Source organism: Marmota flaviventris, chromosome 17 (assembly GCF_047511675.1).
Source record: "Marmota flaviventris isolate mMarFla1 chromosome 17, mMarFla1.hap1, whole genome shotgun sequence".
NCBI lineage: Eukaryota > Metazoa > Chordata > Mammalia > Rodentia > Sciuridae > Marmota > Marmota flaviventris.
Genome location: NC_092514.1, coordinates 55,669,663 through 55,683,357, shown reverse-complemented (window position 1 = coordinate 55,683,357; position 13,695 = coordinate 55,669,663). Strand labels below are relative to the sequence as shown.

General features: G+C 39.1%; 1 protein-coding gene across 2 annotated transcripts in view; it reads left to right on the top strand.

The window, feature by feature from the left end:
- Fbxl20 (F-box and leucine rich repeat protein 20) overlaps nt 1-12,849 on the top strand; it is a 113,972-nt gene extending 101,123 nt beyond the window's left edge. For both annotated transcript variants that reach the window (XM_071603524.1, XM_027923138.2), the window contains exons 12-15: nt 561-605; nt 2,805-2,861; nt 3,881-4,093; nt 5,500-12,849. In XM_071603524.1, the coding sequence (XP_071459625.1) occupies nt 561-605; nt 2,805-2,861; nt 3,881-4,093; nt 5,500-5,607 (423 nt within the window). In that variant the 3' untranslated portion in view covers nt 5,608-12,849. The remainder of the gene's footprint in view (nt 1-560; nt 606-2,804; nt 2,862-3,880; nt 4,094-5,499) is intronic.
- The last annotated feature ends 846 nt before the right edge of the window (nt 12,850-13,695 follow it).

Sequence of the window (13,695 nt, the reverse complement as noted above, 5' to 3'; positions counted from 1 at the left end):
TAGTAGGTGAGAGCAGTGTTGAAAGCCTGGTTTTTAAATGGAGAGGCTTTAATTATTTTCTGTATTCTGAAGATTAGACTTGGAATGGTTTATAAATCAGTATATAATAATATCATTTAAAATTATACTGACTTTGACCAATGTTATCCAACAAGGGGGAGGTCATTTGCTTTCAGGTAGATCAATGGAGTTGGGTGAAAGCCAGGACACTTAACTAAAGTGAAGCTTGCTTCCTCTCTTCCCAAGAAACAGTTTTTATTGAATTATTTATGTTTGAAAATATCTCTATATTGGCCCAGTGTTACTGTTTGGCACATTTATTCCCTTGAATGTTTAAGATAATAAATATTTAAATGTGGGATAATTGAGATATTTCACTATGATCAAAGTATAAAATGTGTAATTAATGAAATAAAATAGAAGGTGACACTAGAATGATACCAATTCTGAAAAACTAAGATTTCATCAGTATATTTAATATAAACTTTCAGTTTTCTGGCCTTAAAGTTTTCCCTTGTTTAAAATGGTTGTATTGTATTGTTTGGTTTTATACTTTGTAGAATTGCCATGAGCTTGAAAAGATGGACCTGGAAGAATGTGTTCAGGTAAGATTGTGGATTTATATTCACAAATACAGTGTGATAGAAACTAATTACATAATACATGCACATCAGAATGTCCATTCCCTACCCTAGTGTAGGAATACTACTGAAATACCTGGCAGCCCTACTGATTCTTCATTTATTGATGTGTCTTCTAGGCACACTAGGCAGAAGTGCTTATGACATAGGTGTTAAAGAACTATGAAAATACATTCCATCAATCATGTCACCATTAGAAAGGACACCTTTCAGGCCATAAAGCTGTTAAGGTATTTTCTTTTGCCAAGTGTGGTGGTACACTACAGTAGTTCCAGCTACTCAAGGGGCAGGAGGATCTCTTGAGCCCAAGAGTTTGTGTCAGCCTGGAAAACATAGCCAAACCACATTTAAAAACAAATAAATAAAGCTGGATGCAGCAACGTATACCTGTAATCCCACTGATTGAGGAATATGAGGCATGACAATTCCAAGTTCAAGGGCAGCCAGCCTCAGCAACAATTTTTAAAAAAAAAGATTGGAATGTAGTTCAATGGTAAAAGTGCCCCTGGGTTCAATCCTCAGTATCCCCAAAAATAAAATAAAGAAAAAATACTTTTTTAATTACAGAACAACATTCCCCAGCCCTTTGTTTATTTGTTTGTTTTGTTTTGTTTTTGGAGACTGGGTCTCACTAGATTGCTGAGACTGGCCTCAAATTGGTGATCCTCCTGCCTCAGCTTTCCAAATTGCTGAGATTACAGACATGCACCACAGCATCCAGCCTCTGTTTATCTCTTGTACACACCTGAGTGTCTTCTATGTCCTTTCCAGAGGTAGTCCTTCTCAATGGACCCGCTCCATCCACAATTTCTTAAAGAATTGAAGATGAATTTGAAAAGAAGCACTGATTTGCTTTCATTCCTGTGATAACTAAAAAAAGCCATTCTTCTTCCCTGAATGTACATAGTTTACCCTGATCCTAGCAGTGCCTATGTGCCTCCCTTGGTAACATAACTAACATCCATGTTATCAATTCTGAGTCATAGTGTGCCTTATTAAAATGAGGCCAAATATCAAGCAGGTCAGGTGGTTCTCACCTGTGATCCCAGTGTCTTGAAAGACTGTGGCAGGAATCTACAAAGTTCAAGACCAGCCTCAGCAACTTAGCAAGATCCTGTCTCAAAATTAAAAATAAAAAAAGAGCCAGGGATAAAGCTCAGTGGTAGAGCAACCCTGGGTTAATTCCCTGATTCTACAAAAATAAATAAATTAATAATAAAAAATAGGCCAAATATCCAAAAATTTGAGGATGCTTTGATTTTAATTTTTTTCTTTTTCATGGAGTACTTTGTTATTTATTTATTTATTTTGTATTGAGGATGGAACCCAGAGGCACCTTACCACTGATCACATCCCCAGCCATTTTATTATTCAAGACAAGGTCTCAGGCCTCATTAAGTTTCTGATGCGGTCTTTGAACTTGGAATCATCTTGCCTCAGCCTCCTCCTGAGTTGCTGGGATTATAGGCTTGTGCCACTGCACCCAGTTCAGCACTTTCTTCTGATTATTTTCTTTGATGGTTCCAAGAAGTGGATAGAAGTAACAAGGGGACAACATTTCGATTTCATTTCAAAAACAAAACAGAATTTTGAGCAAAAATATCCAAAGATGAAGACTAGAGCCAAATGCAGTGGAACACCCCTATAATACAGGCTACTCAGGAAACACCCAGGATTGCAAATTCAAGGTCAGCCTGGACAACATAGCAAGATCCTTTCTCAAAATAAAATTTTCAAAAGACTAGAAATACAGTAAGAATGAAGTATAACCTGTAATTTTATTTAGAATTATGCCTAAAATAAACATGTGTTTCTTTCAGATAATAGTAGCTCAATACTGGGATGTTTGCTTAACATGCACAGGCCTTAGATTCAATCCCTAGTACCATCACCACCACCAAAAAAAAAAAAAAAGATGAAGGCTTTTAGAGAAACCTAAATGTGTTCAAGCCTAGCCTAGGGAGTTCTTACAGAATAGACTCAGATAGGGCTAGGGTTGTGGCTCAGCTGTAGAGCGCTCACAAATATTTTTTTAAAAAAAGAATAGACTCAGTTAGTCTATGAGAATTAAACCTAAAGATTCTGTTGAAATACAGTAAGAATGAAGTATAACCTGTAGTTTTATTTAGAATTATGCCTAAAATAAACATGTGTTTCTTTCAGATAACAGATAGCACGTTAATCCAACTTTCTGTACACTGTCCTCGACTTCAAGTATTGGTGAGTTTGACTTTCAAGGTTGTATATGTTTGTTTGGCTTAATCAAAACAGTACTGCCAGGCGTGGTGGCTCACGCCTGTAATCCCAGCAGCTTGGGAGACTGAGGTGTCAAATCCAGCCTCAGCAAAATCAAGGCAGTAAGCAACTCAGTGAGACCCTGTCTCTGAATAAAATACAAAAAAGGGCTAGGGGTGTGTGGCTCAGTGGTTGAGTGCCCCTGAGTTCAATCCCTGGTACTCCCTACCCCAACAACAACAAAAAGCAGTACTGTAGTTCTAGTTAAATAAGATCCAGCTCTTGTTTTCCTCTTAACTGTCTGGCTTCCAGTTTTTGGTATGGGAGTATGCTTCTCAAAATTGCCAACTTCCAAAAGATCTAGGAAAGACCTAAAAAGTAAAATGGGGACCAATCAGGCTTTACAGGGGAAGTTCTCTTTGGTACTACTTTGAGGAAGGGATTTTGGTTGATCCTATCCAGGCTCATTGTGGTGTATTTGGTCGAAAGGTAATATCCAAAATTGGGCCAAGGATTCCAAGTCTCTCAGATTCAGAAACCTAAGGAAAATTGATGAAGAGTTACATGTGAGATGTAAAAATTGTCTTCAGCTAATTAATTGTTGGGTCATACCCCTGCACTTGATATTCAATTTTTATTTCAGGAAATTTTGTATATGAAAAGTTTGATCTCTGCTTATCCCCCTAGAGAAGAAAAGTGTTAATTTGGGTAGAGGGTAATTTTTAAAGTTATGTAACTTTGTTTATGAAGTAGTTCATGGTCATTATGTGAATTTACAAAATATGTTTAGAATCACACACAAAAATATCAGTCATTGGTTGCCAAAAGCAGAACCCATGCAACTCTATTTTGCATTCTTTATTTCATCACACATGGATCTAGTGAAAGTTCCATAATCATCAAAATCAAACCAAAAAGGTCTTCTATCTGATTGTACACAAGTTTCTGGCTAACCGACTTACGGAAAATATTTCAGCATCCTTCTTTGCTCTATTTGGCCACAGAGTCTATCTCACTGTGAACTGATCACAGATGATGGAATTCGTCACCTAGGAAATGGGGCCTGCGCCCATGACCAGCTGGAGGTGATTGAGCTGGACAACTGCCCACTAATCACAGATGCATCCTTGGAGCACTTGAAGAGCTGTCACAGCCTTGAGCGGATAGAACTATATGACTGCCAGCAAATCACACGGGCTGGAATCAAGAGACTCAGGGTAAAAATGGCTTCATCACTCTCGAGCTCTGGTGTTCTCACCACCCTTTCTTTTATTTTCCTTCATTTTTATTTTTCCAAATTTAGATTCTCCTGATTTTTATATTTATTTGGACATTTAGTAAGGAGGAAAAAAAATGGAGAGAAAATGTAAGGGTAGATAGTTTTTACCTGTGGCTCCAGATGGAAATTTAGTAGAACAATACCCACTGAAGAGATAAAGTAGGTCTTCTCCCAGCAGTTTGTCCAGTAATGTCCAGAGCTTAATCACATCCCCAGAGTCCAAAAAAAAAAAAAAAAAAGAAGAAGCAGCACATACCAGATTTTGGTTCTAAAGGAAAGGAAAAAACTAATATAAAATGTTTGATTAAATAATATAAGATTTATAAATTCAGCCTGTTTTTCCTCTTTACATCAAACCCTTTTTCTGATTTTTGTTTTTTAATTTATTTAAGTACTGGAGATTGAACCCAGCAGCGTTTTGCCATTCAAATGTATCCTCAGTCCTTTTTTTTTTTTTCATTTTGAACCCTGAGACAAGTCTCTGGAATTACAGGCATGATCCATCACACCTATGTTCTCCAGTTTTGTTAAAAACAGTTATCAAACTCAGTGGAAAGGTGTCTGATTCTGTGAAGAGTGTGAACAATGGTATTCTTAGAGAGAATTTTTTTAATATTTATTTTTTAATTTTCAGTGGACACAACATCTTTATTTTATTTTTATGTGGTGCTGAGAATCAAACCTGGGTCATGCCCGTTCTAGGGGAGCGCTCTACCGCTGAGCCATAATCCCAGCCTGTGATCAGTGGTATTCTGAAACCTAAGTGAGCAGTTGCCACAATACCCTTGGCATCAGAATTTGCCAGTTGAGAATAAATGTGACCTTAAACGCCCAAGCTAGAAAGCAGGCAGGCATGGAAGTGAAGGCCTGAGGCACACAGCAGGCACTCTGCCTCCCCATGGCTGCTGACCAACCACAGAGCAAAAGCAGTCGGCCCCTGTCTCCTGCTAATAAAATGGTGACAATTTAAAAAAAAAAAGTATCAAAGTTATGAGTTGAGCTGAGCATAGTGGTACACACCTGTAATCCCAGGAATTTGGGAGGCTGAGGCAGGAGGACTGCAAGTTCAAAGGCAGCCTTGGCAATTTAGTGAGGCCCTGAGCAACTTAGCAAGACTCTGTCTCAAAATTTAAAATAAAATGGGCTGGGAATGTGCCTCAGTGGTTAAGTACCCTTGGGTTCAATTTCTGGTACCAAAAAAAGAAGTTATGAGTTGACTTGATTATTTAGAACAGCATAGAAGGGGACAAATCTTCTGCCCTGCTTTCATGTCCATTCAGCCCCTCAGTGGTTTTTCTCGGAAGCAATGTTCTCTATCTTAGTAATGTTTTTGTCTTGTTTCAGACCCATTTACCCAATATTAAAGTCCATGCCTACTTCGCACCTGTCACTCCACCCCCATCAGTAGGGGGCAGCAGACAGCGCTTCTGCAGATGCTGCATCATCCTATGACAATGGAGGTGGTCAACTTTGGTGAACTGAATATTTAACTGACACTTCTAGAGTTACCGTGGAGTCTCTCCAGAGGAAGCAACCTGTGTTCTGGACAAGGATTACAAAGTGAGGGCAGTGTTCAGATCCCCAGAGCCACACATACATATGCATACACACCCTTACTCCCATCCACTCTAGCTGTGACCATGGGACTAAAATTTGTGCTGGCTTTAAGTGGATTGGTAAAACTTAACCATTTCTGTTGGACATGCCCGGAAGAAAATCATAGGCCAAGGTAGAGGGAGGGGGCATTCCAGCAAACCCATTGTTACTGCTACTGTGGTTTCTTTATTTTGTTAAGGGGTTTCTTTGGGGATTTTGGAACAGTAACTACAGTCCTTCAGGGTCAAGGGAAGCATGGAAAAACAACAAATGATGTATCCAGGGACCAGAAAGAAAATTTATTTGCATCCTAGAAATGGTAGCCATCCATTTTAAGATGACTACAGAGCTTCTGTGCTTCCTGTTTCTATGCCAACATGCTGAGCATGCTCACAAAGAAGGCTTGTCCATTCCTGCCGTGTTTTAGTATTTGGCCCAGGGGTTTCCTAAATGGCTACACTGAAATCACTGTGGTCCAAATATGATTACTTATTCACTCAAATTGTCACTATCTGTATCACACGTATGCATCTGTCTTCCTTTCTCCCTTCCTGCACTTTTGCTCAGTCTGTCATACCTGTTCATAGTCTGTCTACTCACACTCAACTGTTACTCTTTTGTGTTTACAGTTTGCATTTTGAATGATTAGTTGGGGTTATCAAACATTTTTGGAAAAAAAAAAACATCAATAAATATTTTTTTAATTCTAAATTTTACCATTAGGGGACCCTGCCTGAATCTTTGCCAGTCTGAGGGAGATCTTAACAAAAGTAAGAAAAGTTATGAGAAGAAATCAAGCTAAACCTATTTTGATGAAAACAAACTTTGCCTTTTCATTTCTGTTTTATCTTACGATACATGATAATTTACATGATATCCCCAGTATTCCCTTTGCAAATTTTTTGTCAACCTCCACTAACTTATTAGAGAAATGCAGTTAGTGAAGAGTAGATGGCAGATCCCAAAACAGCCTGAAAAGTACCAACCAACCAAGCTCAGACGTTAACGATTAACATTATCATATGTTCACTGAATCTGGGCATGATTATCTAACTTGTGTCTGAGAGGTTATTTTGTTTATCAGGAATGCTGCTAGAGGATCTGTGCAGACTAGCCAGTCAGTTTCTTTTTTCCCCCATCATAGCTCATCAGGAATATAAGAATGGCCATATAACATCAGTGTTAACAGGGTAAGTAGCCAAGTGAAGGCATTGGAGCAGCTGAAAGAACACCCTGAGAGGAAGTAGAGTTTAATGTCTGTCCAGGCACCAGAGCTGAAGGAAGGAGTTCAGAACCCATGATTCAAAGTCCAAAAAAGTCTCCCCCACAAAGAAAATCATAGAGGATGAGGGAAAATTTCAGAAGATTTCTGAACCCCAAGGTTAGAAACCTTATGTAATTTTTTTAATAGGGTGATTTGGGGCAAGGGATCTTTTAAGACATTGATGTGCAATCCACTATGATATTAGATCATCTTTTGAATGATCCTTATTATTAAAAGCCTTTTTTTTAAATGCCGAAGGTACTAGTTCTACCAGCATATATAAGAAAAAGTCTGATTTATTTATCCCATTGATGTAGAAAATGATCAAATGAAAGGGTCCACATTAAATGTATTTTACCACATTAAATATATTTTAAATCCTATTTTATTATGCCCTTTTAAAAGTTCAGATTATTTTTTCCATTTCTCCTTATCTTCTTTTCAAATTATAAGGAATATTTATTCTTTCTCTCTCCCTCCCTCCCTCCCCCCCTCCCCGCCTGTCTCTCTGTCTCCCCACCACCACCTCCCTTTCTCTCCCTCTTGTTTTTTTGAGATGGGGGTCTCACTATGTTACCCAGGCCGATTGTGAACTCCTGGGTTTAAATGATCCTCCCAAGGAGCTGGGCCTATGGGCTCACACCACTGCATCCAGCAGGAATATATCTTTTTAATTTATTTTTGTTATTATTTTTGTATGTGACTGGGGATTGAACCCAGGGATGTTTTACCACTAAATATATCCTCAGCCCTCTTTTTTTTTTTTTTAAGACAATCTCACTAAGTTGCCTAGGCTGGCCTTGAACTTGTGATCCTCCTGCCTTAGCCTATTGAGTTACTGAGATTAAAGGAGTGGACTTCCGGGCCTCACAGGAATATATTTTTTAGAAACCCACTCTCCTGGATGTATGCCACACATACAAATACATATATGCATACATACACTTCCAGATGTGGTTAATAATATTAAGATCCTCAGGTCGCCTGTTCAAAGAGAACTAAAAGAGAGAAATATTTACAGGCCATCTGCTCTAAAGTATGGCTATTTTTTTTAATGCCTGAGCAAACTGACAATAAAACCTAGATCAGACAGTAAATATAGATTTGAATTGCCTGAGTTGAGACTATTAACTTCTTTACTTAAAAGTTTCAGCAACCCTATTATTCACTGGTATATCAAAAGTCTTGAAAATGCTGTTTCTCTCCGCAAAGGGTGTACCCATGTGCAGGTTCTAGGCTTGCATTGGTGTTACCTGCTATGAAGTCAAATTTCAGCCCATCTGAGCCAAAAACAAGTCAAGTGAAAGAGAACAAAAGTCCAAGGGGGTATGACTTATGGTCAGGCAAGAGCCTTGTTCTTTCTCAGGAAGCTTCAGGCCCATCAAGCTTGGAAGAAAATACACATTATTTATGCCAATTTACACCTACACCAGATGATGAATATGCTAGGATTACATGGTAAGTTTGGTCATGTGGGAAAGGTCCTGACATCAGAATGTTTCCTGTTTCAGCCTTTGGAATACTTTTTTTTTTTTTTTTCCTTGTGGTACTGGTACTGGAGCTTGAACCCAGGGCTTTATGTATGCTAGTATGCTAGGCAAGCATTCTACCACTAAGCTAAACCCAGAGGCACTTAACCACCAAGCTACATCCCCCAGCCTTTTTTATTTTTTTGAGATAGGGTCTCATTAGGTTGCTTAGGGCCTCACTAAGTTACTGAGGCTGGCTTTGAACTTGTGATCCTCCTGCCTCAGCCTCCCAAGTTGCTGGGATTACAGGCATGCATAACCACACCCAGCTCTGAAATGGTTTTGAGAATTCAGAAAAGCTTCACGTGGGAAAAATTTTCCTTAGGAACACCTTATTGGTCCATTGGTCTTATTTCATAGCCACTCTCAAATATGTCTTTTATAATGAAAAAATACAGAGTAAACAGAAGAGATTTAGAATAAGTAAAAAGCTTCCCTTAAAGCTGTTGCTGTGAAGCTGTGGGCGAGCAAGAAGAAATTATTGAAGGGTCTCTGGAGAAAGTTCTTGAGTATACGGATCATTTACTTTTTACAGCCTTCTCATAGTTTTATCCATTTCATTTTCTAGCAGAGTTTGCTACATCAATATTTTTACATTGCGTTCATCAGCCCCATTGAGGTGATTTCAGGGTGTTTTTTTTTTTTTTTTACTGATATCACCTTATCCTTCTCACACCTATCCTGACCCTCTATTTAAAGCCTCCATCTCACCCTCAATAATGCTGCTGATTTATTCTCAGATGTCTCCAGTGTAGCTGCTTCTTTGAGTTCTTGTCCTGATTCAGGTAAACCATTGAGGACAGCCTTGAATTTAGTAGCTGTCAGGTGGCTTGAACCATTTTTCATTGAATGTGCTTTGATGTTTGCTTACTGAATTTTAATTGAGTTTAAAATCAAACTGTTGTATATGAGAAATAAGGGGATCTGACTTGGTTTTTCCAATATTTGGAATGCAAAAGCACATTGTGCTTTGTGTTAAAAATGTTTTCTCCTTTTACTAGATGTAAAAGTATTCCATAAATTGTTTTTGTAAATTTCCAGTCTTATTTCCACATCCATTAAGTTAATTTAGCAGACATAAGTCAGAAATTTCACATATCCCTTGTATTAAATACTTTAGAGGGAAACTTGGTGAATAATTTTATGATGCTTTTTTTTGTGTGTGGCTTTCTAGACTTATTTGAATTGTGCAATATAGCCATAATGCTACAGTGACCCATCTCTTATTACCTTGTAAAGTGTATTATTGGTCTGATAGCCTACTGATGCCATAGGGGACTAAACAACATAAGCAGTGGAATCTGCCTTGGCTTGAAGTTTTTAGGAAGTGTGAGAGTAGTAACTGAAGAGGGTGATTTATTTCCTTCCTGTGAGGGCAGCATATCCTTCTAGGTGGCAGTGTTGTTGGGAAAAGAACACTCGTGGGTCATGATCGGTCCTTGGACATAGAGTGTTTATTGCACTTTAGTCCTCACAGGCTGCTCATACCAGTTGCCACAGTGAGAGAAAGGGTCTAAAGGAAAGTGCCCTCCTTATGGTGCCTCCTGGCTGACAGACTCTTTGATTGGTATACTCTGAGCTCTGGAGCATTTTACAGAAAGATTCCTCCTCTTTCTGCCTGCCAGTTCCAGGATTTCAAACACCACAACCCCAAGCAATGTAAGTTAGCCAAGTCTCCTGTGAGAGGAAGTATAGAATGGTTGGTTGAAAGTCTTGAGGCAGAATCCCTAACCCTCTTAGATCTTGAACCAAAGAAATCTAAAACAGTAGGAGGTTGAGGAGAAAACAGAGTCAGTCTCAGTTTCTCCTTACCTTTATTTCTATCATAAATTTTAATTGAAAGAGAAAGCTGATGAACTTGTCAATAGCATATAATTGACCCAAGTAATCTGAGAATAAAATGTGACTGTAATAGTTTTAGCCAAATTTCCTAACTTAACATCTTTATTCTCCAGCAAAGAGAATAGACCACTTAAGCACCAGTTGCTCTAACCTTGCCTTCTTTCTTGGGATAAATTTTTCCCTGCCAAAAACTACCATATGAGGCAGATGTTTTGTATGAAGGTATTCTGCAGCTTGTCTTTTTTTTTTTTTTCCTTTTAAGATAGGGTCTTGCTAAATTGACCAGACTCCCAAGATGCTTGGTTTATAGGCATGTGCCATCACACCTGGCTTCCACTTTTATTCCTAGGAATATTGATTCTGTGCCTCTGAAGCTTTTTGATTATTAGGAAAGTCAGTATGAAATCTCTCAGCTGAGTCTGAGGGAACCTTAGGAATCCCAAGAGAATTACAATTAATTTTCAGGAAAAAGTTTTTTGGACAAACTTACATGTGAAATGCTAGAAAATGTCCATCTCTGTTTCACATGCTATTTGCTTAAGCCATTATAGAGTTCAGTTGACAGATGTTGAGTCTCAGTGTTTGCTCAGCCAGAGTAGTTTATTGCCCTTTTAGGGAAAACCATGAGCAAGTAAACCTTTTTATTTTGTGTGTTTTCGAGTGTCTAATTTTGAAAAATTGGCATGGGGAAATGGTATGTGAGGCTCAAAAGAAAGGAACAAATCAGTTCTAGAACTGAGGTCCTTTGCCTCAAGGTCAACATCTGTCCTGAGCACATAACCACAGCTGCCTCACACCTGAGGAGGTTTACTTTCCTCTTTGTATGAGGAACTCCATGTCCTTGACTGGCGATTCGGGCTTCTTTTCTACATCTCTAACCAGATCATCTAGATGGAGATTGGCACCCCTAGAAGAACCACCAGGGCTTCCCAGCTGCTTCTGGACATGGCTTTAGTACCAGGACAAGAGCATGTAAGCAGTAAACTAGAATTCTAACCCGAAGAAGAGATGGCAGAAATGAGGTGTCCAGACATGTACTTCTCTTCTGCCATGCCCTCCACCCCCCCGCAAACAGGGAAATATTTGAAGTAATGTATTTATTTTTTTTTGTTGTTGTTGTTGTTACTGTGGAAAAAGAAAACATTGCCCCACTTACTACTTACTCTTATTAATTCAGATCTATGCCACACTGCTGCTCACACATGTGTTTCTTAGCCTAACCCTTCTCAGCTCCTGAAGTTATTAATTTACTCTTTTTTTTTCTTCTTTTATGGCACAAGAGAATGAGAACCTAAAGACAGAAAATCCTAACTTGAAAAAAAGTCTTTAACTGGTATGGTTTGGTTAATTACTTTATCTCTATCCAAGTCAAATGATTTTCTTTCTTAGTGCTACATAATCTTTAATAAGTGAAACCTTTGCTGCTACTTTCCTGGGTTTACATCAAGTTCTTCCCTTCTCTTAAGAATAGTTTCTTATCTGTACTTCTCTGGTGACTGTTAATTTCTAATGAGTACAAAAAGGGGTGAGCCTGTGAGTTCTTCTCCTACTCCCCTTCCCACCCCCACAGCACACACTAATTCTTACTCCCGGAGCCTGTTGGCACATGTACAAGAACCATGGGACCAGGCTCACCAGAAACTTTCCATGTTTTCCTCATCATGCTGCAGCCCAAGAGCTGACCCCCAAGGATCTGTGACTACCCACTGCAGAGGGTTACTGTATAGGGGGAGAGGCTTCTTAATTTTGCCTTTCTCCACTCTTGTTTTATCACTCAGCCTTCAGATGCTTCCCACTCTGGCCTCCTCCCTTTTCCTTCTAGGAATTGTTTCCAGTTAACCTGCTGCCTACATTTTCCAGCTGCTCTGCTCACCTTTGCCCACCTTCCAGTGACCCTGAGAGCACAGACCTGAGTGACGTGGCCTGTGCAGAACTCAGAGAACTGTGAGGACTACCCATGCCTTTCAGACTCTGCTGTGAACAGAGATGGATGGGTAAATGGTGCTGTTGGAGAAATTCTTACTTTCAAACCAGGCTGTTTGATCCCTGCATCCCATCCAACTCCCCCTAAGAGATGAAATGCAGAGTGCGTGGAGTACAGGGTCTGGTCCCTGCCCCCGTAGCCACTCAGCCTGTTCAGGAGTGCTTCAGTGTGTGGGAATTGCTGCTTGTTCCCACTGGCCCCACAGTCCCTACATGGTGACTTAACACCAGGTTCCATTAGCTGTCCAAGTGACTGGATTTCCACTCAATATTTTTGGCACTTGAGGATGGGGGGAGGGGGAGTTATTTAAAATAAATAAAATCCAAGGTGGCAGTAGAGGATTTCTTTTGCTTTAAAATCTTTGGACTAAAAAAAGAAATGTTTTTATATATAAATATATAAATTGTTATGTAACTATTATTGTTTTCTGTATGTTCTAATTTTGTTTTATGATGTAATTAAAGGAAATAAGCTGTGAAGACTTTTCATTTTCCTATGGAAATAGTCTGACTTGGAGCTGTGATTCCTAACTTCCTTGAACTGTAGAACTACAAAGGCACCTAAGGCTGAAAGACTTCTCTTTGGCAGCCTATCTTTTTTTAATACCCTTTACTAGCCTTTCTTTCTTTCTTTCTTTTTTTAGACAGGGCCTATTAAGTTGCCCAGGCTGACCTCATACTCCTGCCTCAACCTCCCCAGTAGATAAAATTATAGACACATGCCATCACGCCCAGCTACTATAACCTTTATTTAATATTTATTTATGCCTTTCATAACCTCTTTTAATACTCTTAATAGCCATTTATTTAATACCCCAAACAATTCTTGTCTTCAAAAAAACATGAAAGACATAAATTAGAGTTGCCTTAATTAATTTCATAGTTAAAATTCAGCCTGAGTCTTTTATCTCTATGCAGAGCATTCATGCCCTTACTTTGACTACAGAGGGGTAAAGATGGAGTACTACAGTGATTAAACACAAGGTCAGAAGTCAGACTGCCCAAATTCAAAGCTATACCACTTGCTGCCACTGTGAATTCAGTTAACCCCCCTGTCTCTGCTCAGCTCTTCATTGGTAAGATGGGGATAACAGTATCTACTGCATGGAGTTTTTTTGTTTGTTGGTTTGTTTGTAGTTATCGGCGGACACAACATCTTTTGTTTGTATGTGGTGCTGAGGATCGGACCCGGGCCGCACGCATGACAGGCGAGCGCGCTACCACTTGAGCCACATCCCCAGCCCCCTGCATGGAGTTTTGAAGATGAAATATCATGTTATTTACAATGACATGAAAAACTTTTTTTATATACTGGGGATTGAACCC